Source organism: Ophidiomyces ophidiicola (assembly GCF_022830035.1).
Source record: "Ophidiomyces ophidiicola strain CBS 122913 chromosome Unknown scaffold_5, whole genome shotgun sequence".
Taxonomy (NCBI): Eukaryota; Fungi; Ascomycota; class Eurotiomycetes; order Onygenales; family Onygenaceae; genus Ophidiomyces; species Ophidiomyces ophidiicola.
Window position 1 is genome coordinate 654,915 of NW_026054645.1, and position 21,739 is coordinate 676,653.

The window sequence follows — 21,739 nt, forward strand, 5'->3', positions numbered from 1 at the left end:
GTTAGTGGAGACGGGACTGACAGAGAAGATGGTGCGACCTGGACAAGTGATTGTGTGTGTTAACTACAGAACTGACGGCGCGCAGCCGCACGCCGATTCGTCGTATTTCGCGCCGGGCCTGTCGAAGGCGGAGGTGTACGCGCAGGTGCTGGAGCAGGCGGGCGGGCTGATGGACGGGCGGCGCAGCTGGGTGAGTATGGGTCTGAGGAGTAACCAACGCCTTCAACTGACACGACGTTCGATGTCTAGGTTAGGTGTGTCCGGATAGTTAACTAACTACGTAGTCCTGAGGTTCCTTCTAATACATACTCCTACTAGCAACCTCGCCAACGTCTCCTCGCTCCTGTGGCACGCGTACGCCAGCCTGCCAGCGCCGTCGCGCGCAGTCAACTGGGCCGGGTTCTACGTGCGCAAGGACAAGTCTCCGTCGCGGGCGGACGCAGCGGCGCCCGACGCGGGCGCGGTGCTGCTGCTCGGCCCGTTCCACGGCAAGCCGGCGTGCCAGCTGATCCCGTTTGGGCGCGGGGTGTGCGGCGCGGCGGCGGCGACGCGGCAGACCGTGCGCGTGGCCGATGTGCGTGCGTGGGAGGGCCATATCGCGTGCGATGCCGAGAGTCGCAGTGAGATTGTGGTGCCGATAGTGGTGGGCGGCGAGGTGTGTGCGAAAGGGGGGTTGTAGGTAACCAACTACGTGTTCGCTGACTGCTGATAGACGGTGGCGCTGATCGATGTGGACTGCACGGAGCCGGCGGGCTTCGACGAGACGGACCAGGAGGGGCTGGAGGAGCTGGCGCGGCTGCTGGCTGAAGGGTGTGACTGGTAACGAGATGCATTGAGTGGTACAATGGAGTATTTACTGCATATCTTGAGCCAATTCTAGGTGTTGATCATATCCACATGTATAAATATAGGATGCTAGAGTAAGAAAGAAAACAAACAAGGAGCCAGCTATAGTATGTCTAGAACGGAGATGCAGTATGGATAGTTTGCATTATGCATGGTATAAAGGTCTATGCAGGGCGGATGCAATGGATGAAGAGAAGAGAAGATAGAGCTACATGTTCAGCAGGCTCATGACGCGGTGCAGGGGGCTGGCGGTGCCGGTGGCCGGGCTGTCGCCGCACTCGCTGGGGCCGAGGCCGGAGTCGGGGGCAGAGTCGGCGTAGGAGTCGGTGTCGATGTCCCACGGCTGGTCGGGGTCGTCGTCTTCATCGTCGGGATGGTCGTGAGGATGATCATGCTGGGGCTGAGCACCCCAGGCCTTCTGCACCGCACCGCGCGCGTTCCAGCACAGCGAGCGGCGCACGCTCTCGATCCACTCGGCGGCGCCGGCGACGACGGTGGGGAAGGGGAACGGGCTGGCCTCGACGGAGACGAAGTCGCCGGGGCCGATCTCGACGCGGCCCTTGCCGTCGAAGGCGCAGTAGGCGCTGGCGCGCGAGGCGGCGGGCACGGCGATGCGCAGGCGCAGGGTGTCGGACAGCACCATGGGGCGGAACGACAGCGTGTGCGGGCAGATGGGCGTCAGCAGGATGGCGGGGATGGACGGGTGCACGAGCGAGCCGCCGGCGGAGAGCGAGTAGGCCGTGGAGCCTGGGAGTGTTAGTAATTCGTTATACTACGGAGTAAGGAGATCTTACCCGTCGGCGTCGACAGGATGCAGCCGTCGGCCTGCACGACGGTCAGCAGCTCGTCGTCGCCGTACACCTCGAGGTTCGAGACATACGGCGACGGGCCGCGGTCGATGACCAGCTCGTTGACGACCTCGAACTGCTCGCGCTGCTCGGCGGCGGGGGCCGGGCCGGTGGCGCGGAAGACGGTGCAGGTGAAGCGCATGCGCAGGTTGACACGCATGCCGCCGTCGCCCAGCACGCGGTCGAGGTGGTCGCGGTGGCGGGCGAAGTCGAAGTTGGTGAGGAAGCCCAGGCTGCCGAGCGAGAAGGCCAGGATGGGCGGCACGACGCGCTGGAACAGCCACGAGGTGAACAGCACGGTGCCGTCGCCGCCCAGCGTGACGACCAGGTCGAAGGTCTCGGGCGCGGCCCAGCACAGGTCGGGCGTCCAGAACTTGAGCATGGTCTCGAAGCGCGGGTCGCGCGCGCGCAGGCCGGCGGCGTCGAAGCGCTGCGAGGCGCGCAGTTTGGCGTCGACGTACACCGTCACGCCGCAGTCGCGGCCGTAGCGCGGCGTGGCCAGCAGCCAGGCGGCCAGGTCGCGCGTCAGCCGCACCAGCCGGTGGTCGCGCGCCTTGGTCACCAGCATCACGGCGCGCACCGCCAGCTGCAGCGGCCGCCGTTGCAGCGCCCGCGACACCTCGCGCACGCCCGTGGCCGTCTGCAGCAGCCGCGAGTGCGACAGCCCGTCGGCCGCCGCCAGCTCGTCCAGCACGCGCGCGATGTCGACCGCCGCGTCGAAGCGCTGGTGCACGTAGCAGGGCGACTGCAGCGGGAAGCGAGCCGTGGCCGGGGTCGCGGTGGCGGGGGGGGCATGGGTGGCATCGGGGGGGAGCGCGGCGGTGGCGTGGGCGGGCGGCGGGGGGGCATGCGGGGCCAGCGCGGCCGACAGCTTGCGGTGCAGGCGCGCGTCGCCGTGAGAAAGCGAAAGCGACTGCGAATGCGAATGGCCATGGCTGCGGCCGTGCTCAGCGTCCGCGGGCTGCAGCGGCCGGCCCACGGGCGACGCCGGCAGCGACGCCATGGCGAGCGACAGAGCGGCCGCGTTGAGCGGGGTGATCGCGGGTCGGGAGGTGTCTGTGGTATCTGTGGTATCTGTGGTATCTGTCGTCTCTGTTCTCTCTGCTCTCTCTCTCTCTGCTCTCTCTCTCTCTGCTCTCTCTCTCTCTGCCCTCTCTCTCTCCGCTCGGTCGGTTGCGATGCTCTTGCTGCCCGGCTCCAGCGCCAGCCCCAGCGCCGAGTCGCGCCGCTCCGCCAACGCCGGCCGCCGTAGCTGCGCCGCCATCTCTGCCATCGTTCAGTCGTCGGTCGTTCGGTGTTGTCTGGCTGTCTGCCGGCTGCTTCTTTCGTGCTTCTTATATCTCCTCCCGTCTCGCCCTGGTGCGCCGCCCGTCGCAGCCGGGATCCTCAGACGCCGCCGCCTGAGACGCGACGTGTATCGCCCTAGCCAACGCCTCCTTGCCCTCGAACTGCCCGCCAGGCCTCTTGCTCCCCATAGCGGCCGACTACGATTCTTCTTCTTACTATTGCCGGTACGACGGCCCGCACAATTACTACTACTATTATTCCTACCGCCTTGGGCAAAGTATCTTTGACCGGGCATGAAAGCGCTCCGCGGACGTGGAAATCCAAGCACCCTTCATCGTGCCAACCGCCCGTCCTCAAACCACGCCCGCCGCTCGCAGCGATCCTTGCCCGAACCGCCCAAAACTTCCGTGCGAACAGGTATGTAATTCCGCCTCCTTGTTAGAAGTAAACCGCCTCGCTGGTACACAGCATGGGTGTAAAGATTGATTGCCAATCCGCTACCGACTACGACTGCTTCGACATACATGCACAAACTCCCCGATCGCCCACCCGACTGGCCGTCGCTGTCGCGTGGCTCCCGGCCGACCCGCCGAGTCTCCTCCACTTGTAGCTCTGGAGGCTCCTCCTCTGTCGTACAGCCGCTCTCCGCCATGCTGGCGCTGCATGGCCCAGCCCATGGTTCACGTCCGGTCGGGTGCGGGCGGGCGCGAGCTCCGAGGCAAAGCGTCGATGAAGGTTCAGCATGATTATCGTTATTATTATCGTTATGATTATCGTGATTGTCATGCCTCCCGGATCACGGCGTGGCCAGCGTCCACGACAGCGCGTGGCGGGCGTGCTGCTCGGCCGCCTCGCGCAGACAGCCCTCCACGCCGCCGCCCGCCGGCCCGCCGCGGCAGACGGCCTGCGCGCAGTCGTGCACGCGCTCCCACGTCGGCCAGTCGCACGCCCCGTGGCTCTCGCTGAGCAGCAGGTGGCCCTGCGACGAGAACGCCAGCACGTGCAGCGACGCCGCCGCCTGCGTGGCTGCGGGGGTCGGGTCCGGCCGCACGCTGCCACCGTCGCCGGCGGGGTCGTCCACGGCCACCAGCACCGCGCTGTACATCATCGACATGGGCACCGCGGCGGACACGAGCGCGAGCAGCGCCGCGTGCAGCAGCGCCGGCAGGACGGGCAGGTACTGCGGCACAGAGGTCCAAATTAGCAGGGTGCAACCAGGGAGTCTAGGCTCTTCCACGTACCGACGCGCCGCGGAGGTCGACGCGGCCCGGAGCTGCCGGGTTGGCCTCGACGACGAGCGTCACGACGACGGCGCGGCGGGCCAGGGCGGGGTCGCGCAGCAGCACCACGCGCGCCAGCAGGCCGCGGATGATGCTCTCGGCGTAGCGCTCGCCCACGGAGCTGGCGCCCGCCGCGGGCTTGACCAGGATGTCGAGCGTGGCCTCGTCGGGCTTGAGCGTGTCGCGCCGCGCGGGGTCGACGGGCCCGTTGACGGCGGCCAGCACGCGGTGGCCCGCGGGCGAGGTGTAGGCCGCGGAGCCGTTGGCGAAGCGCAGCGGCGAGAGCTGGGCGGTGAGCGGGGCCATGGCGGGGGAACGAGTCGGGTTGAATGGAATGGGAATGGGAATGGGAATGGGGAGAGAGAGTACCTAAGGGAGCTGGTCGAGAGAGAGCGAGCTCGTTTGGCTGCAAGAAGCCTGTGCGAGATATCCGGAAGCGGAGAAATGCTGTTCCGATCTGATAAGCTCCCACGGAACTTGGAACTCGCTAGCTAGCTGATACCCGGCGTCTTGAAGCCCTCAGGCCGCCCAGAGAGACTCGCGCTGCGGTGTGACGTGTTGGGCGAGCACCCGGGCTGCCCTGCCCTGCCCTGATACCCCCGTTCTGGCCTATCCTATGCTGGACTGGGCTGGGCTGAACCTACGTCACAAAGTTACGCCCGTTTGCAGGCTGAGCGCATGGCAAACCTTCGGGCTCGTTTGGCGGCGCACCTCGTGTGCGAATACGGCGCTGCGGGCAGACCTCGTCCGTACGCTCCCGTGACTGGCAGAATGCCGCTGGCTGCCCGCCCAGCCCGCCCGCCAACTCCCGCCAAGCCTGCCCGCCCAGCAGTTCTGCCCGCCCGGCGCTGCCCACCGCCTTTGCCACCGCCGCGCCCCCCCCGCCGATCCCGCGCCGCCGCCGCCGCCGCCCCTGCCCTGTCCTGACTGGCCCAAACCCCTCACCCGCCCGCCAACCTCACTCCTTATCTACCTCGCCTCCTCCTCTTCCTCTCTCTCTCTCTCTCTTCCTTTCTTCCTCTCCCTCTCACTGAGGTTCTTCCTCCACTGCTCTCTCTCTACTCTCATACACACACACATCTCTCTCTCTCTCTCTCTGACGCTTTCTCTCACCCTCTCACCCTCTCTCTCACCCTCTCCCCTCCACCCACAGCGCCCTCGTGCCCGTCACGGCGCTTCCCGCTCGCTCCCGCCTCCTACTTGAATGGGAACAGAGACTGCTCAACCGGATGTCGAGGAATCGACTGAGCCTCCTCCTCCTCCTCCAAGGGCCGCCATCCTCCCTTGTCAGGCCTTAGACCCGCCGCCCCCCTCCCCGCGCTGCCTCGACCGCTGGGACAACGACACCCGCCCGCCCACCACCGCTACCACCTGCTCGCTGCCCGCTTGCAAGTGGTCCGACCAGTACCAATATGCCCACACCTTCCAGCCCGCCGACATCGCCCGTATCCTGGGCGTCGACCTGCAGTACGCTCCCTCTCCCCTCTCCCACTCTCTTCTCTCTCGCTTACCACCACCCCCAGCAATGGGCTCCCTCCTGCCGAAGCCGCATCTCGTCTGGAGCGGGATGGCCCTAACAAGGTTAAAAGTGCTGAGGGCATATCCATGTGGAAAATTCTGTTAAGACAGGTGTCCAACAGTCTGACTTTAGTACGAAAGACACTTATACTACGGCTTTCCCAGCCTGTCCGGTCCGGAGTTCCCCCGTGTGCCTTGTTAACTCGCCCGCTCTAGGTCCTTGTGATGACCATGGCGCTGTCTTTTGGAATCAGCGACTTTATTGAAGGAGGCGTCATCACCGCCGTCATTCTCCTCAATATCGTCGTAGGGTAAAGCCCCTTTTCTTCTACCTTCCACATATCAACCGCTCCATATCATCTAACACCCTGCAGCTTCGTCCAAGACTACCGCGCTGAAAAGACCATTCTCTCCCTCCAGGCCCTGTCCGCCCCCGTTTGTAAAGTCATCCGTAACGGACGCATTGACTCCGCCAAGGCTGAGACCCTGGTCGTCGGGGACCTCGTGCAGCTCGTAGTGGGCGACATGGTCCCCGCCGATCTGCGGCTCTTTGACGGCGTCAACGCCTCCACTGACGAAGCTCTCCTAACCGGAGAATCGCTTCCCGTCTCCAAGCACCCCGAGCGTGTCTTCTCCACCCGTAATATGCCCGTGGGTGACCGCACCAACATGGCCTACGCTGGCAGCATCATGACCCGAGGCCGTGCCACCGGCATCGTGGTCTCCACCGCCATGAACACTGAAGTGGGAAAGATTGCCCAGCTTCTCCGAGAACATCGGCCTGAAGAAGGCTCCAATGTCCTCGTCCGGACTTGGCTGAGGTTCAAACGGAGCTTAGCCATTGTCCTGGGCCTAGTGGGAACGCCCTTGCAGGTGCAGCTCAGCAAATTCGCTTTGATGCTTTTCGGCCTGGCCATCTTGCTGGCCATCATTGTATTTTCTGCTAACAAGTGGAACATTCAAGGAGAAGTTTTAATCTATGGCATCTGTGTCGCCGTCGCCGTCATCCCTGAATCCCTAATTGCTGTGCTTACCATCACTATCGCAGTTGGCACCAAAGCCATGGCCAGAGGTAATGTTATTGTCAGAAAGCTCCAGGCTCTCGAGGCCGTCGGAGGTGTCACCAACATCTGTTCCGACAAGACAGGCACCCTCACTCAGGGGAAAATGATTGCCAAGAAGGCTTGGATTCCTGGTGCAGGAACCCTCACCATCCACAACACCACTAGCCCCTTTAACCCGCAGAGCGGCTCGGTTCAGATCGATGGCTCTGATGTTCATCTGAATTCAGAAAAGCTAGACAATGACTCCTCATTGAGTAAATTTTTGCGCACGATCTCACTCTGCAACTTGTCATCCATCTATGATCCACCACAGGCGTCGTCAGGAGACGGCAAGGCCGCAGCAGATTCTAACAAAGAATGGACTGCTGTTGGTGAGCCTACTGAGATAGCACTGCACGTCCTCGCCATTCGCTTCAATTCGGGCAAACAGACCCTACTTCACAACGAGCCGTCCGAGTTACTGGCTGAATTTCCGTTCGATTCAGCTATAAAACGCATGACGGTAGTCTACCAGAAGAATGATTCAAGTTCTGCTGACGTATACACCAAAGGCGCTACAGAATCCCTGTTACCCCTTCTTTCTATCCCAGAAAATATGAAGGAAGAGATTCGTGCCATGGTCGATAGGCTCGCTGGAGAAGGCCTCCGGGTCCTCTGCGTTGCCCACAAGACTCTCAACTCTAACGATCTTGATAAGGTCTCGGACCGTGTGGCAATCGAGGCTAACCTAAACTTTGTTGGCCTTGTCGGTTTATATGACCCTCCACGAGTCGAAACCGCTGGCGCTGTGAGAAAATGTCATATGGCAGGAATCACAGTGCATATGCTTACTGGAGATCATGTTAAAACGGCGACGGCGATAGCTTATGAAGTCGGCATTCTGGGCTCCATCGTTCCCTCCGCCCAAGCTAGCACCGTTGTCATGGCTGCAGAAGACTTCGACAAATTGTCAGATACTGAAATAGACGCCATCGAGGCACTTCCCTTAGTCATCGCACGGTGCAGTCCAACGACGAAAGTTCGAATGGTCGAAGCCATGCATAGACGAGGGGCTTTCTGCGTCATGACTGGCGATGGTGTCAATGATTCGCCGGCCTTGAAACGGGCTGATGTTGGTATTGCCATGGGAAAGAATGGAAGTGATGTCGCCAAAGATGCCGCCGACATGGTGTTGACTGATGATGATTTCGCCTCCGTCGTCAAGGCTGTGGAAGAAGGCCGGCGTCTCTTCGACAACATTCAAAAGGTAACAACCTCGCAATACTTCGTCTGGGTATCTACGGCTAACTCTAGTTTTTACAGTTCTTGATGCACCTGCTAATATCAAATATTGCCCAAGTCGTCCTCCTGCTTATTGCCCTTGCATTTAAGGATCAGGACGGCAATTCCATCTTCCCCCTTTCTCCATTGGAGATTCTCTGGGCGAATCTTGTGACATCATCATTCCTAGCTCTTGGCCTAGGAGTCGAGGAAGGCCAACCAGATCTAATGTTCCGCCCACCACACGATCTTCGCGTTGGTGTCTTCACTCGAGAGCTGATTACAGATAAAATGATCTACGGCACTTTCATGGGCAGCTTGTGCCTTGCAGCGTTCGTTTCGGTGGTCTACGGTGCTGGCAACGGATATCTTGGAAGAGCCTGCAACCAAGACTGGAACCATACCTGCCATGTCGTCTTTCGAGCCCGTGCCACCACTTTTGCAACTCTTTCCTTGCTCCTCCTCGTAACGGCATGGGAAGTGAAACATTTCTCGCGATCCTTGTTTAACATGGACCCCAACCGGCACAAAGGCCCGTTTTCGATCTTCCCCACTCTCTGGAGGAACCGATTTCTCTTCTGGGCCGTTGTCGCCGGCTTCTTTATTTTAATTCCCGTGATCTATCTCCCCACTGTGAACCAGTTAGTGTTTAAACACTCTACTATCACTTGGGAATGGGGCATAGTAATGGGATGCGTGGTGACGTATATCATGTTGGTTGAGAGCTGGAAGGCCGTGAAGCGGTCGTGGGGCATTGGAAGTGGGAAGAATCAAGTCCTCACCATTGAGGATGCAGAGATGAGAGTTGGTCTGGTTCCTGCTGCCAGTCTTCTAGTGGAGTCCAGGGAAGATACCCTGGAAAAGAAATAACAGGCATATTTGAGTTAGCGGTCGTGGGGCGGAATGTCATTGGCTTATCAACTAAGCTCATTCCTCAATAACCCATGCTTTGAAACGATAAAACAGTAGTATCCAACATACTTGTAATCGCCTAGCAGTACATAATATCTGTTTCCTGATGGCGAATTGCGATAAGATTTCTTTTTCACCTCCGCCGAGAAGAATGGCCCCTTTTTTTTCAGGGGAAGCACTAAATTGGACCAGCTTGACCCTTTTTTCCGTTTCTACTTTTCATTTGGAACGACATATTTGCATGACTGCATGACTGACATGGTTTCACGCATCTTTTCGACGTATCTTAACAGTTATTTCGATATATTGTTTCATCTCTTTCTGAAGGACTGTCGATCTTACTATCACAGGCTTGGACCATATGTTGCTTTGACATTCTATAATGATAACTGAACGAAAATGAAATTCCTCTAAGGATCTGTGTGCATTCAGCCGATCCTTCATAGCATGTTTCTATCTATTCGGCGTATTCGCTCGTGTAGGCAGGTAGGCATAATGTTACAAAATGTAATCAAATCCGGCATGCAATTATTTAACGACCGACCAACCCGTTATTTCCCACAAATCATTTTCCCAGCATTTTTTGGTTCTCATATCCATAGAACAGAAAAAAAAAAGAACAGAAAAAAACAATAAAAAAAGAACGTCCCTTTCGAAAATAAAATAGAGAACGAAAACATTGCATGAATAAGCATCGGCTGTGGTTGTATCAAGTAAATCGGGCAGTGGGATAGACAGGGTAAAGAAGGACCAGGAGACAGATATAAGAGGGCTGGCTGGTGTTTAGAAGAGGAGCGATGTTTATTTTTCCATTCCGGGTTGGAGAGAGAGCATTAGAGAGTGGAACACCACGAAAAGAATAAAGAAAATAATCTAGAACATAGACAACAAATTCCCCAATACGTCTTTTTTTTTTTTAAATATATCAGCTTTCATCAAGATTCAGACTCCCATAGCCTGTATCGTCGCTTCGCACGCTCGCTCTCCTAGGCCGCTTCATCTCGTTCTCTTCTTCCGCGGAAACAACCTGCTCGAGCTGCTGCTGCTTTCCTGCAAGCGAGGAGCACATCGACGCCGAGTCGATCTGCTCAAAGTCCGCGTCGTTCGTCTCGAGAAGCTGCAGCTCGTCGGTGTCGACGCCCGCATGGCGACACGCCTCCACGCACCCGCTGACGACTTTGTCCACCAGGCAGTCCGTGAAGCCGGACGAGATCGGGTTGTACGCGTTCTTGACCCAGTACACCAGGCCGGACGCGATGCGCGCGAAGTCGGGGAGCGGCAGGCGTGTTGTCTCGCCGGCGGCGGACTCGGGCTCGTCGGCGCTGGAGAGTTCGGAGTCGGAGCAGATCGACGATGCGAGTGACGAGGAGGCGATTAGCCGTTCGTCCATGGAGACGATGTGAAGCAGGTGGTAGAGGGATGCGAAGCCAAGGAGCGTCAGCTCGACGGCGTCGATGGGTAGTCGGTTGAATAGTTCGATGGCGTTGTTGATGGAGAGGTCTGAGGAGGAGTCTTCGTTTCCTACCTGGCCCCGTAGGATAGCGGCAATCATGGCGCAGCGTACGGCGATGCAAATTTCATCGCGGGCGGAGGGCGGAACGGACGAGTCCAAGAAGATCGTCGCGCCGGCGGGCTGTTCGCGCTTGGGTCGCGGAAGTGCAAGGAGCACAGAGTTGATGTTGGCAACCCGATCCGTGTCGAAGAAGAGGGCCTTGACCGCCGCCGCGCGAGTATAGGCAGCGGAGGTAGGGGGTGCCGATTTCAGTGCCATCTCTAGATGACGCTCGAAAGCTTCCCGGCGTCGGACTCCACAGTCCACGGAAATAACGTCGAGAGAGTGGATCAGTGCTTCTTGGAGAACATGGCTCGACCACCAAGCTGCCACGGCATCCAGGGGCGAGCGAACGGCGCTGTCCTCCACCACAACGTCCATTAGTAGATCTTCGTCATCAGTAGCTTCTTGGGTGGGGCGATTCCAGATCATGTTGGATGCTCGCTGCACAATGGCATCGGTGAAGACTTCGTCACAGTCATGCTCAAGAAGATATGCCAGGTGGCTAGGCAGAGCGTCTTCATGATCCTTTGGGATTGTTTTCTGCATTTGTTGGGCCAGCCGCCATTGATAGTTCGCTAAAATCCTTGCAACGTGGTCGGAAATCCTGCATGCGAGGGACCCACCGGAACCCACGCGCCACAGCAGAATTCGACAGTGCAGGGCCTTCAGCATCATCCGTGATAGGCTCCTGGGAAGAGTGCCTGCGGCAAAGATGGTCAGAACGAGTCGGCTCTTGCTGACCTCAGCATCGCCGCCGGTAAGCTGTGCATCTAAAGCGATATCCCAGGCCTTCACGCGGCCCTTTTCGTCGTCCTCTGAAATACCAGTGAGGATGGAGTACAGTTTCCAGCCAAGTAGACAACGAAGGCAGTACTCGAGGCAGCGTGAAGTAACGGCAAACCACTCAGGGAAGAAGTTGTGGCTAGGGACTCCAACGGTTTGAATGCTTGTAAGCCAAGCGTCACGGCGGAATTCGGTTGCACCGGCAGCAACTGCTTGGAATTTTTGCAGAGCGGACTTTGGGAGACTGGGCCGTGAGTAGAAGAGGTAGAGATAAACGAAAAACGCACACCCCACAACGAAGAGAGATGTCATTGCAAAATGAGACAGGGCTCGAATCTGCCACGAGCCCGTTCTGATCATGTAGACATAATCTCGAACATAGCCGAGGGCGGTGCTGAGGAGTTGGACTGGAACGCCTAAAAGGCCTCGATTTGATGCATCTTCCTTTTGGGTCTCGAAGGTGCCGACCACCATCAACCCGGCCAACGTCCCAAGCATGAACTTGTTGGCAATTCCACCGCGTCTTACGGTGGTTTCAGGGGCGCTATACTCATAACGCTGGCCAGCTTGTCGTGGGGCGAATGAGTCGGCATAATGGGGTTGGGGGCCAGAGGGGCGAAGACGTTTGAAGTACTCCGGGACTTTGATCAAGCCCTCGGCGGGGTATAAAGGATTGGGAGATCCTTCTGGGGAGAACTCAGGGTTGTGAGAAAAGACACTGGGAGGCGAGCTGGCGACGGATTCAGAGGACATCGTACATTCACCTGGAGAGGCAGTGTTCATGGTCATGGGAAAGGCAGTCAAGCCCTGCTCCTGAGACTTCTCGAGCTGGCGTAGGCGGTTTTTCAAGGCGATATTCTCTTCGTCGAGGCGTTTATTCCGCATCTCCAGATGTTTGATATATTCGGTAGCTTTGGAGAGAATGGACGCCTTGTTGAGCTTGTTGGTAGAGGAAATCATCTTCTCATCGTCTTCATCGTCGAGGCCCACGCCTCCGCCGAATCGTTGCTTGTATACAACGCGGAGACAGGGCACACTGTCTCTCAACTCGGCTATCTTCTCGTTGAGATTGGCTCGGTATCGTTTTTCAATGACATTGTGAGATCTCTTTTTGGCTGGCAGAGACCTGGCAGCAGGAGGTGACATGCTGCCGCCCGAGCTCCGGTCGTGGACATTGTCGGCTTCAGACGATTTCCTTTTGCGTCCCGGACCAGCGGAGACAGGGGTAGGCGGGAAGTTGGACGCAGCATGGCGCGGCGGGCTGTGCTCCAGCGGGACATCCAGGGCCAGCGGAGGAGCAAAGGCCGGCATCTGCTGGCTGTCAAAGGCAAAGGCAGGCGAGAACGACGGCTGGGGGAATTCCATGGTGTCACAGCTGGGGTCCTTCAGGGCGACGCAGGTCTGGGGCGGCGTGAGGTGTCCCTGGAAGGTGAAGACGGGCTTGCAGTCAGGGGAACTGGTGCTGGAGAAGGCAGCAAGATCGGCAGCGCTGCCAAAGGCAGTAGTAGCAGTGGTGGGAGAGGCCTTTGGGGGTTTATAGTCAGTGAGGTCCACGTGATTTGATATCTCGTCGGCGGCGTCGAAGGCGTCCCAGCGCATCCACTGCGTCCAGTCGGCAGTCAGGTCGTCGGCATCTGGGTTGAGGATGGAGGGCGAGCAGTCAGCGAGGGCGGGAGAGATCTTGCAGTCGGGCATCTGGGTGGGACAGAAGAGCAAGGGGTCGCGGGCGTCCGCGTCGGACGAGGACGAGGAAGCCATCATGTTATACGGAGCAGGAAAGAAGGTAGGAAGAGGCCGGCCGCTTCAAGAGGGTTGAGATGTATATTCCTTTTTTGCCTCCTTTCCCCCCCCCCGAAGGTTTCGGGAGGAATTGGAAAAGGCTTTTTGCTGGGGAGGGGCGGGGGGCAAGCGTTTCGGCTTGCAATTGGCCTGGCAGCAGGGCCAGAGAAAAAACGGGCTCCTGCGGTTGATAGTTGGACAGGCGGCGGTCTCACAGGCGGTTCAGGCAGTGTTGGCAGATGACGGCGGGACGTGGGGAGGCAGGAAGCAGCAAAGGTGCAAAAAGACAATGCAGCCAAGGGCGCCAGGGTAGGGCCGGCTAGTATCAGAACAGACAAAGCGTCCGGGGGCTGGGTTGGGCCGAAAAAGGAGGGAGAGCGAGCTCGACGGAGTCGGCCGCGCCTCGGAGGAGGGCGAGGAGCAGTAGTAGTATCAACGAGCGGAATGGGGGTTCCAGAGCTCAGGCTGGGCGGGCGGGCGCGGCTCAGGGGAGCAGACCAGGGCGGACGACCAGGGTGTTGCAGCCACAGAAACAACAACAACAACAACGACGACGACAGAAGCAAGCAAGCAGCGCAGGCATCGCAACAGCCGGAGCTTGCCTAGGCGGTGGTCGTCGTCGTCGTCGTCGTTGTCGTTGTCGTCGTGATCGGTCTCGCTTGCGGCGCGCTTCCCGGCCACGTGAACGGCGCGGCCATCGTACGATTCGGGAGTCACGCAGCACCACGCTACGCCGCATGCAGACTAGCGCAGCCGTGCCCCGCCGAGTTATGTCCGGCTACCGGCGCTAGGCCCGAACAGGAGGGGGGCTGCCGAGGTGACGTCACGGGCCGACACGTGAAGCCGCGCGAAAACGAGAAAGGCGGCGAAGAGAGAGAGAGAGAGAGAGAGAGGGAGGAGGAGCAGCAAACAGCCAGCGCGAAGCTCGCTCGCCCGACCATCGAGCCATCTCGGATCATTCCGCGCGATGCCACCGTCTGCGGCAGGGGGGGCAGCAGTGCGACTCTGTACTCCGTACGTGTTCTATTATTCTTTGTTGCCGCTGCACTGCTAAGAATAAACCATAGCTATCTATCTATCCAGCCAGCGCCTGCAAGCTCCACCCGCCTACCCTTCCCCACAGCAACCCCCCCTGTTGGCTGTTCTAGTTACATGTATGATTGCTTTCTTATTATTATTATACGGAACCCTCCTAACTTGCTCACGGCCCGGCTATCGCGACGGTCTGGCTCGCCAATTATGCTTTCTGCATTGGATCCCGCCGCTGCCTATTGGGCCCGATGGCCCTGTTCTTCCCGCGCCGATCAGCGCAACGCAGAACAAGACAAAAAACAGCCCGCCAGAGCACTACTTGCTACTCCTACTACTACTACGCGCGGACGCTCCTCGTTTCAGCCCGAGACGAGTGTGCGTGCGTGCGTGTGTGGCATATAAAAGGCAGTGTTAATTGTATCAGGGTTTAAAATTGCCAATTCCGGCCGCCAGATTGCTGCTGGATTATTGCAAAACAAACCGTTCGCCCGGATATTCCCCCCAGCGTAAAACATTGGCCCGCGGGTGTTTTGCCCCGAAATTGCCGGCTGTATGGACTGCCGACCTGCCCACGCGCGGAAACCAGCAGCAGAACGAATAAATCACAAAACTCACGCGGGGAAGCAGGGAGGTATGCGAGACCGTTTCCTTTTCCTTTTCCCCCTTCCCGCCCAGCCCTGCGCATAGAACTTCGGCCCCCCCCCCCCCTTTTTTTTTTTGTTGCTCAAGCATGCATATGTATCTACAAACGCGCTATAATGATTATCCATGGTGGTTCGTGCGACGGCTCCCTGCGTCTCGCCACCGTCTGGAACCACCCCCATCGCTGTCTTATAACCCAGCTTCGATACCTGCAATCTCCGCCATCATACTCCGAACATCTTCCTTCTGCTCGCCAGTCGGTGGCTCGTACGGCCGCCGCGGCAGCAGCTTGACCTCGGCGTCGTCAATGCCCGCCGCCTTGGCGGCGTAGAGAGCCGCTGCATACTTGGTGGTCGCGATGCCATACTTACACGGCGACTCGGCCAGGGCCGCCTTCTGATGCAGCTCCAGGGCCTCCTTGATTTGGCCAGCTTTGTACAGCTCGTATATCTTCGCGACCGTCTTGGGAAACACGTTGGCGAAGGCAGCAATACACCCGGCGGAGCCCACGCTGAGTCCGGCAATCAGAAAGTCGGACTGGCCCGCGAAGATGGAGAAGTCTTCAGGCAGCAGCTCGGCGGCGAGGCGCGGGATCTTCCCGGCGCTGCCGCACGACAGCTTCACGCCGACAATGTTGGGGTCGCGGAGGGCCATCTCGGTGATGTGCTCGGAGTCCATGTCGATGCCATTGCACACGGCGGGGAAGTTGTAGATGACCACGGGCAGCGGCGAGGTGCACGAGATGTAGTCGTAGAAGGTGCTGATGACGGAGCGGGTGGTGGCCTTGCCAAAGTACGCGGCGGGCAGCACCAGGGCGTAGTTGGCGCCGGCCTGCTGGGCGTCCTCGATGTGCTCGAGGACCTGCTTGGTGGAATGGCCGCCGACGCCGGCCATGAGCGGGAAGTCGGGGCCCACGGCGTCGCGGGCGGTCTTGATGACCTGGGCGCGCTCTTCACGAGTCAGGAGGAAGGCCTCGGAGGTGGTGCCGAGGACGACGAGGCCGGTGAGCCCCGAGCGCGACAGGTAGGTGAAGAACCGGGCCTGGGCGGCGAGGTCGACGGTATCGGAGTACTGGTCGAAGAAGGTCACGGCGGGGCACCACACGCCGGCGGGCGGGACGCGGGGGACAGCCATGGCGGTGAAACGGGGGGCAGCAGGGTGTTTCGCAGTGGTCTCAGCGAAGCGAGAGCGGCGGTGGGCAGCGAACAGGGCGGTATCTGTAGTGGTGGTGGTGGTGGTGGTGGTGGTGGTGGTGGTGGTGGTAGTGATAGTGGTGGTGATGGGGGTGCAGGTTGGCGGGCAGCGCTGCCAGGGCGACGACGACGATGCGGAGGTGTGCAGAACGCGCGGTCGCTGATAGGGTGGCCCCGCCGATCGCAATGGCAGGCAGCGCAGCCGCGCGAAGGATGCTGGCGAGGAGAGCTGGCGGCCGCTTGCCGTGATGCTGGCGACGGGGCTGCGGTGAAGCCGCAACAGCAGCAGCATCTGAATAATGGAGGGAGGCGAGCAACCCGGTGGGCGCGTCCACCGCCACCCGCCCAGGCTGCACTCACTGCTACTCCGTACTACTTCACACTGGACACATCTCGACGACGGACGGGCGGAGGCAGCGGAGCTCTCGTCAATAGTCGCAATGATAGTCCCCTCTGGGCCCCCGCGGCGTCGAGGTTGCAGCGCAGCGAGCAGCCATCCCGATCACGACGATGCAGCGACACGGCCAAGGTCCCCAGGTCAGGCACAGGGCAGCAGCATTCATGACTCAGGCCGGCGTGTAGCTCATTAGTCGATGATGCAACGGCGATGCCACACTGGCGCCGATGGCCACGCGACAAACCCGCGCGGCCCGGTGCTGGCGGTGATCAGCCCACAGCGGCTGAAGGGGGCAGCGGACGAGAACGCGCCGGGAGGCCGGGCCGTCGACCTGAGCGCGGTGGAGATTGGGATCCGAGACAATATCGTGGGAGAGTAGAGATAGAGGTGTCGGTGAGAGAGGAGAGGCAGTGGACTGATAACAAAAATCAGGTAGTCAGTTAACTAAGTAACCAACAGTACTTGGAACGAGAAACCCTTCCAGGCCTCAGGGAGTCAAGAACTACGCTGTCGGAGTACCTACTCGAATGCTGCGACAAAAAAACGAATCGTCCCCGGGAAGGCTCGAACTTCCAACCTCCTGATTAACAGTCAGACGCGCTAACCAATTGCGCCACGGAGACCTCGATGCCCTGTGTGCGGCCCCGCGCGCCCCTTGACCCCATTCGCGCCTGACTCCGTGGCTTGGCAGCGTCGTCACTCACTGCCCGGCGGAGCTGCCAACGCCAACGCCGCGCCCGGAACGCCCTCGGCGGCACCCGCTGGGCGCTGGGCCACTCCAGCACCAACGGACTGCCTTTGTCGGCTCGTCCTGCAGGAGCGCCGCAGAGGGACCGAGCCGGTCTGTGCCCTTCCACCACTAACTAACCAACTCGCTACCTCCCACCCAGCCTACGTTGTGTGTGCGTCCCGACATCGTCCCAGCAAATAATCGAAACAAAACCAACAAAAAGATAAAGAAAAAAAGAAAATAATCACCGGGACGCCGAGAAACCAAAACAGACAGAAAACGCAGTCCTTTGAGCGGCTTCAGGTTAGGCACCGCAGGTGTGTAACGCTGGCTTGGGACCGGTGTCCTCACGAAGGATTGGAAGAAACGACACAGACTGCCGTCGCGTCGCACCGCCCGCCGCCCTTCTTTCGCCCTTCCCCCCCCTAAAAGCAGGGACTATGCCTGTCGCGGCCCCCGTTGGGACGGATGCTATATCTTGCGGTCCCAGCAGTCCCGTTGATTCATCCTCATCATCATCATCCTCGCCCCCCATCGCCCTCCTCGACGCTGCTGCTGCTGCTGCTGCTGCCGCTGTCGACGACGACGACGACGACGACACCCCTACTCGCTTTCTGCTGTCGCGCGCCAGTCCATGGAGTCGCCCAAGACCTCGGACGGGCCCGCGGATCTTGCGCGGGCAGCCACTGTTTGGGAGGAGCCCGTTGAGCTCACGGAGGAAGATGTGAGTGCGAAAACGCAAGGGTTCGAGCTGCCCGAAGCGGCGAATTGCAGTGAGCCACATACTACCCCGTGGAGCCGCGCTGACAGGTTCTCGCAGGACAAGCGCATCCGGCGGAAAACGGACAAGGTGATTCTGGCCATCCTCGTGTGGGTCTATTTCCTGCAGGTATGTTGTGTGTGAGCGGGTTGTGGCGGCATGCTAAGGACGGGCAGATCCTGGACAAATCGATCCTGGGGTACGGCGCGGTGTTTGGGCTGCAGGAAGACACGCAGCTGCGCGGCAACCAGTACTCGGTGGTGGGGTCGATTGCGGCGATGGCGCAGCTGGCGTGGCAGCCGTTCTCGATGGTGCTCATCGTCACGGTGCCGCACCGCGTGCTGATGCCCAGCCTGGTGCTGTGCTGGGGCGCGGCGCAGGTGGGCATGGCGGCGTGCCGCAACTACGCGGGCCTGCTGGCGACGCGCTTCCTGCTGGGCCTGTTCGAGGGCGGCTGCCTGCCGCTGTTCAGCATCATCACCAGCCAGTGGTATCGCCGCGCCGAGCAGCCGCTGCGCGTGGCCGCCTGGTACGGCACCAACGGGCTGGCCACCATCGTCGCGTCGTCGCTGTCGTATGGGCTGGGCCACATCCCGTCCGAGACGCTGAAGTCGTGGCAGATGTCGGTCCTTCCCTCCCTCCCTCCTTCTACTTGCTTGCTTGCGCGCTGACCTGGAACCCGTGGCAGAATCTTCCTGGTGGTCGGGCTGCTGACCATGTTGTCGGCGCCGTTTGTGTACTGGAAGCTGGACAACGACATCGCGTCAGCGCGCTTCCTGACGCCACTCGAGCGGCGGCAAGCGCTGGCGCGGCTACGGACCAACCAGACGGGGACGGGCTCGCGCGAGCTCAAATGGACGCAGGCGGTGGAGGCGGTGTGCGAGCCCAAGACGTACCTGTGGGTGGCGATGAGCCTGCTGCTAAACATCGGCGCGTCGGTGGCCAACGTGTTCGGGCCGCTGATTCTGCGCGGGCTGGGGTTCGACAAGTACATCACGACGCTGCTGAACATGCCGTTCGGGGCGACGCAGGTGGTGGCGATCCTGGCGTCGTCGTACGCAGCGCAGAAGATGCGATTGAAGTCGGCGGTGCTGGTGGCGATCCTGGTGCCCGTGGTGGGCGGGCTGGCGGTGCTGTACGGGCTGGCGGGCGCGCGGGCGACGACGCGGGCGGCGTCGGTGGGCGGCTACTACCTGCTGGCCTTCCTGTTCGGCGGCAACCCGCTGATCGTGGCGTGGATCGTGGGCAACACGGCGGGCACGACGAAGAAGGCGGTGTGCCTGTCGCTGTACAACGCGGGCTCGTCGGCGGGCAACATCATCGGCCCGCTGCTGTTCAGCCCCGCCGACGCGCCGGGCTACCGGCCGGGCCTGCGCGCCGTGCTGGCGACGTTCGCCGCGCTGGCGCTGGTGGTGCTGGCGCAGGCGGCCAACCTGCGCGTGCTGAATGCGCTGCACCGGCGCGCACGCGTGGCGGCAGGCAAGCCAGCGCGAGTGCCCGACCGGTCGATGCAGGCACGGTACGCGGCGGGCGAGGACGACGGGCGCGACAGCCAGCAGCGCATCAAGACGGCGTCGCAGGACCTGACGGACCGGCAGAACGAGGACTTTGTGTACATCTATTAATCCGAGTACTATAATAATAATAATAATAATAATACCCCGCGACGCTTGGGCCGTGGTATGTACGGTCGGGCGTCAAACGCAGGCCGTTTCGCGCGGCTGGCTGCGACTGGGTGGCGCCACGACAGGCGATCGGCGGGCGGTGGATGGCAGCCAATAAAACGCGAAACGCCCGTGCCGCCGATAATCATGGCCGTTCATAAACTAATTTACCAAAAACACAAGTCGCGCTAGCGTGCTGGGGTCACCGCGAATCGAACGCGGGTTATGACGGCCACAACGTCATGTCCTCACCACTAGACCATGACCCCCCGGTGGGCGACGAGGAGCAGTCCTCTGTACAAGAGTTGTACGGCCAACGGCGGGTCTGGCGCCCGTATACGGAGCTTCCGCCCGGATCTAACGGGCGTGATCCGCTGCACGTCGCCCGAAGCAGCCGCGCTGGCTCCGCCGGCCGTCGCCCCACACGCCGCTAGCCGTGTCGGGCCTAGCGGCACCCCCCCTGCTCGCGTCCGCCGCCCGCCAATCACCGCCCGCTGCCCGCCCGTATTTAACCCGCTGCGCCCGCCGCCCGCCAGACCAGCACAGACTCCCCAACTCCCACACTACACCACACCGCCTCCTCCGCCCGCCGCAGCATGTTCGCTGACCGCCCCGCCATGCCGCCCCTCCCGCCCGCCGCCGCCGCCGCGCCCGCCCCCAATGCCCGCGCGCGCAAGACCCCTCCGCCGCCCGCCTTCGACCTCGCCGCGCTGCCACGCTTCCACCCCGCCGTCTACCAGCCGCCCAGCGCGTCCACCCGCTCTGCGCACCACGCCCACGCCCGCAAGCAGGCCTCCCACACGCCCCGCGACGCTCTCCGCCACTACCGCGAGCTCGTCGCCGGCATGACCCTCGCCGCCATCCCCTCCAAGCCCTCCAAGCCGCGCCTGCATCCCACCGGCAGCCCCGGCCCCGTCACCCCGCTGGCTCTCGAGAACGAGCCCGCCGACAGCGCCGGCTACTTCACCTCCGCCCCCGCTGGTGCCGCTGGTGCCCGGCTCCCACTCGACGCCCGTCCCCCGCCCACCCTGGACCAGCCCGCGCCCCAGGACCGCCCTGCGCCGCGCGACGCCGACCACCGCCCGTCCGTCAAAACGGGCCTGCGCGCTGACGCCCAGCAGCGCCGATGACAATCACAACCCGCTCATCTGCTCTTCTCCGTCGTTTCGCTGCTGCTCGCCTCGCCCTTCCTCTTGTTTCCCGCCGGCAACGAGCACGTTGCATACGCCGCGCTGCGCCCGGGCTGGCTCCCGCCGCCGCACGCCGCATCCTGAGCATTACATTACCTTGCATTCTTCTTCTTGAAACTCATAACTATACCGCCCGTCTTTTAGGGCGAATAAAACCGGGTGTTCACTTCGTCGCTCGCATTTACACCACGCTTACCAGCATCCCAAAACGGCATATCATGCAAAAAATCCATGTTCTGAAATCTGCTTCGGGGACTGCTTGCCCCAAAATAGACTGGGATCGGCCCTGTGGCTGCTGCACGTCTACTACAACAAAAAAGTCCGGAGTACCAACCAAATACAACGCCTTGCTGCAGCGCTCATCCCCTAACGCTGACGCTATCCTCGGTTCCAGTCCTTGAGAATTCTCTTTTCTTTTCGTTTCTTTTCTTTTCTTTTTACTATTATCATCGCTTTAAGTTCCTTTTGGCCTACCTGCAGGTTCTGAGATTCCCTTTGTTCCCATACCTAGTAGCTGTTGCAGCATGCATGCATTGTTCGGCATCTGGCGTAACTGTCCCATTTTTATATACCCTTTCCCAAAGTACATACATACATTTACGGCCTCCCCCAATTTTAAATCCCACTTTACCCAAAGAAGACGCCCGCTGCCCGCGTTTGTTCCACACGTAGCAATGCCTAGATGTGGCATGCAGTATCGTCGCATCTCCAGACCAGTGAGACCGGATAAGGCTTTGTGGCAGAAAACACCTGCATGCCCCGTCCCACGCCGCTCAACCATCGCCGTTTTCCCACCGCCCCCCATCCCTGCTGTCTTCCTCGTTGCGGGTGTTTTGCCTGCCTTATCCGATCGGCTCCACGCATATCCCATCCTGTGGGCACCCGCCGTGTGTGCTTCGCTTCTGGTCTGGCTGCTATCGATGTATGCACTATGCCCCCCCTCGTCACACGCCAGGCGACACCGCTCACATTTGGTTGCCTTTGTACGGCAATCGCTCT

The 21,739-nt window shown here is 60.5% G+C and overlaps 7 protein-coding genes and 2 non-coding genes across 9 annotated transcripts; 3 read left to right on the plus strand and 6 right to left on the minus strand.

Moving 5' to 3' along the window:
• Positions 1-1,054: 1,054 nt before the first annotated feature.
• On the minus strand, positions 1,055-2,697 carry UTR1 (NAD(+) kinase; the record flags this gene model as incomplete). Its single annotated transcript, XM_049251169.1, has 2 exons — positions 1,055-1,593; positions 1,641-2,697. The coding sequence occupies 2 exons, from the start codon at positions 2,695-2,697 to the stop codon at positions 1,055-1,057; spliced, it is 1,596 nt and encodes a 531-aa protein (XP_049110019.1).
• Positions 2,698-3,777: 1,080 nt separating this feature from the next.
• RRP46 (exosome non-catalytic core subunit rrp46) lies at positions 3,778-4,567 on the minus strand (the record flags this gene model as incomplete). The annotated part of the gene is made up of 2 exons (XM_049251170.1): positions 3,778-4,161; positions 4,223-4,567. 2 exons carry the CDS (start codon positions 4,565-4,567, stop codon positions 3,778-3,780), a joined length of 729 nt encoding a protein of 242 aa, XP_049110020.1.
• Positions 4,568-5,465: 898 nt separating this feature from the next.
• On the plus strand, positions 5,466-8,973 carry LOZ57_002090 (uncharacterized protein; the record flags this gene model as incomplete). The annotated part of the gene is made up of 5 exons (XM_049251171.1): positions 5,466-5,728; positions 5,785-5,911; positions 5,996-6,090; positions 6,154-8,089; positions 8,146-8,973. 5 exons carry the CDS (start codon positions 5,466-5,468, stop codon positions 8,971-8,973), a joined length of 3,249 nt encoding a protein of 1,082 aa, XP_049110021.1.
• Positions 8,974-9,940: 967 nt separating this feature from the next.
• Positions 9,941-13,111, minus strand: CPH2 (Clr6 histone deacetylase associated PHD protein-2 Cph2; the record flags this gene model as incomplete). The annotated part of the gene is made up of 1 exon (XM_049251172.1): positions 9,941-13,111. One exon carries the CDS (start codon positions 13,109-13,111, stop codon positions 9,941-9,943), a length of 3,171 nt encoding a protein of 1,056 aa, XP_049110022.1.
• Positions 13,112-14,995: 1,884 nt separating this feature from the next.
• On the minus strand, positions 14,996-15,940 carry LOZ57_002092 (uncharacterized protein; the record flags this gene model as incomplete). Its single annotated transcript, XM_049251173.1, has 1 exon — positions 14,996-15,940. One exon carries the CDS (start codon positions 15,938-15,940, stop codon positions 14,996-14,998), a length of 945 nt encoding a protein of 314 aa, XP_049110023.1.
• A 1,005-nt stretch (positions 15,941-16,945) lies between these two features.
• LOZ57_002093 lies at positions 16,946-17,019 on the minus strand. Its single transcript has one exon. It is a non-coding gene; the product is annotated as a tRNA-Asn (tRNA).
• Positions 17,020-17,760: 741 nt separating this feature from the next.
• On the plus strand, positions 17,761-19,511 carry LOZ57_002094 (uncharacterized protein; the record flags this gene model as incomplete). Its single annotated transcript, XM_049251174.1, has 3 exons — positions 17,761-18,015; positions 18,063-18,508; positions 18,575-19,511. The coding sequence occupies 3 exons, from the start codon at positions 17,761-17,763 to the stop codon at positions 19,509-19,511; spliced, it is 1,638 nt and encodes a 545-aa protein (XP_049110024.1).
• Positions 19,512-19,747: 236 nt separating this feature from the next.
• Positions 19,748-19,819, minus strand: LOZ57_002095. Its single transcript has one exon. It is a non-coding gene; the product is annotated as a tRNA-His (tRNA).
• A 348-nt stretch (positions 19,820-20,167) lies between these two features.
• LOZ57_002096 (uncharacterized protein) lies at positions 20,168-20,680 on the plus strand (the record flags this gene model as incomplete). The annotated part of the gene is made up of 1 exon (XM_049251175.1): positions 20,168-20,680. The coding sequence occupies one exon, from the start codon at positions 20,168-20,170 to the stop codon at positions 20,678-20,680; it is 513 nt and encodes a 170-aa protein (XP_049110025.1).
• Positions 20,681-21,739: the final 1,059 nt, after the last annotated feature.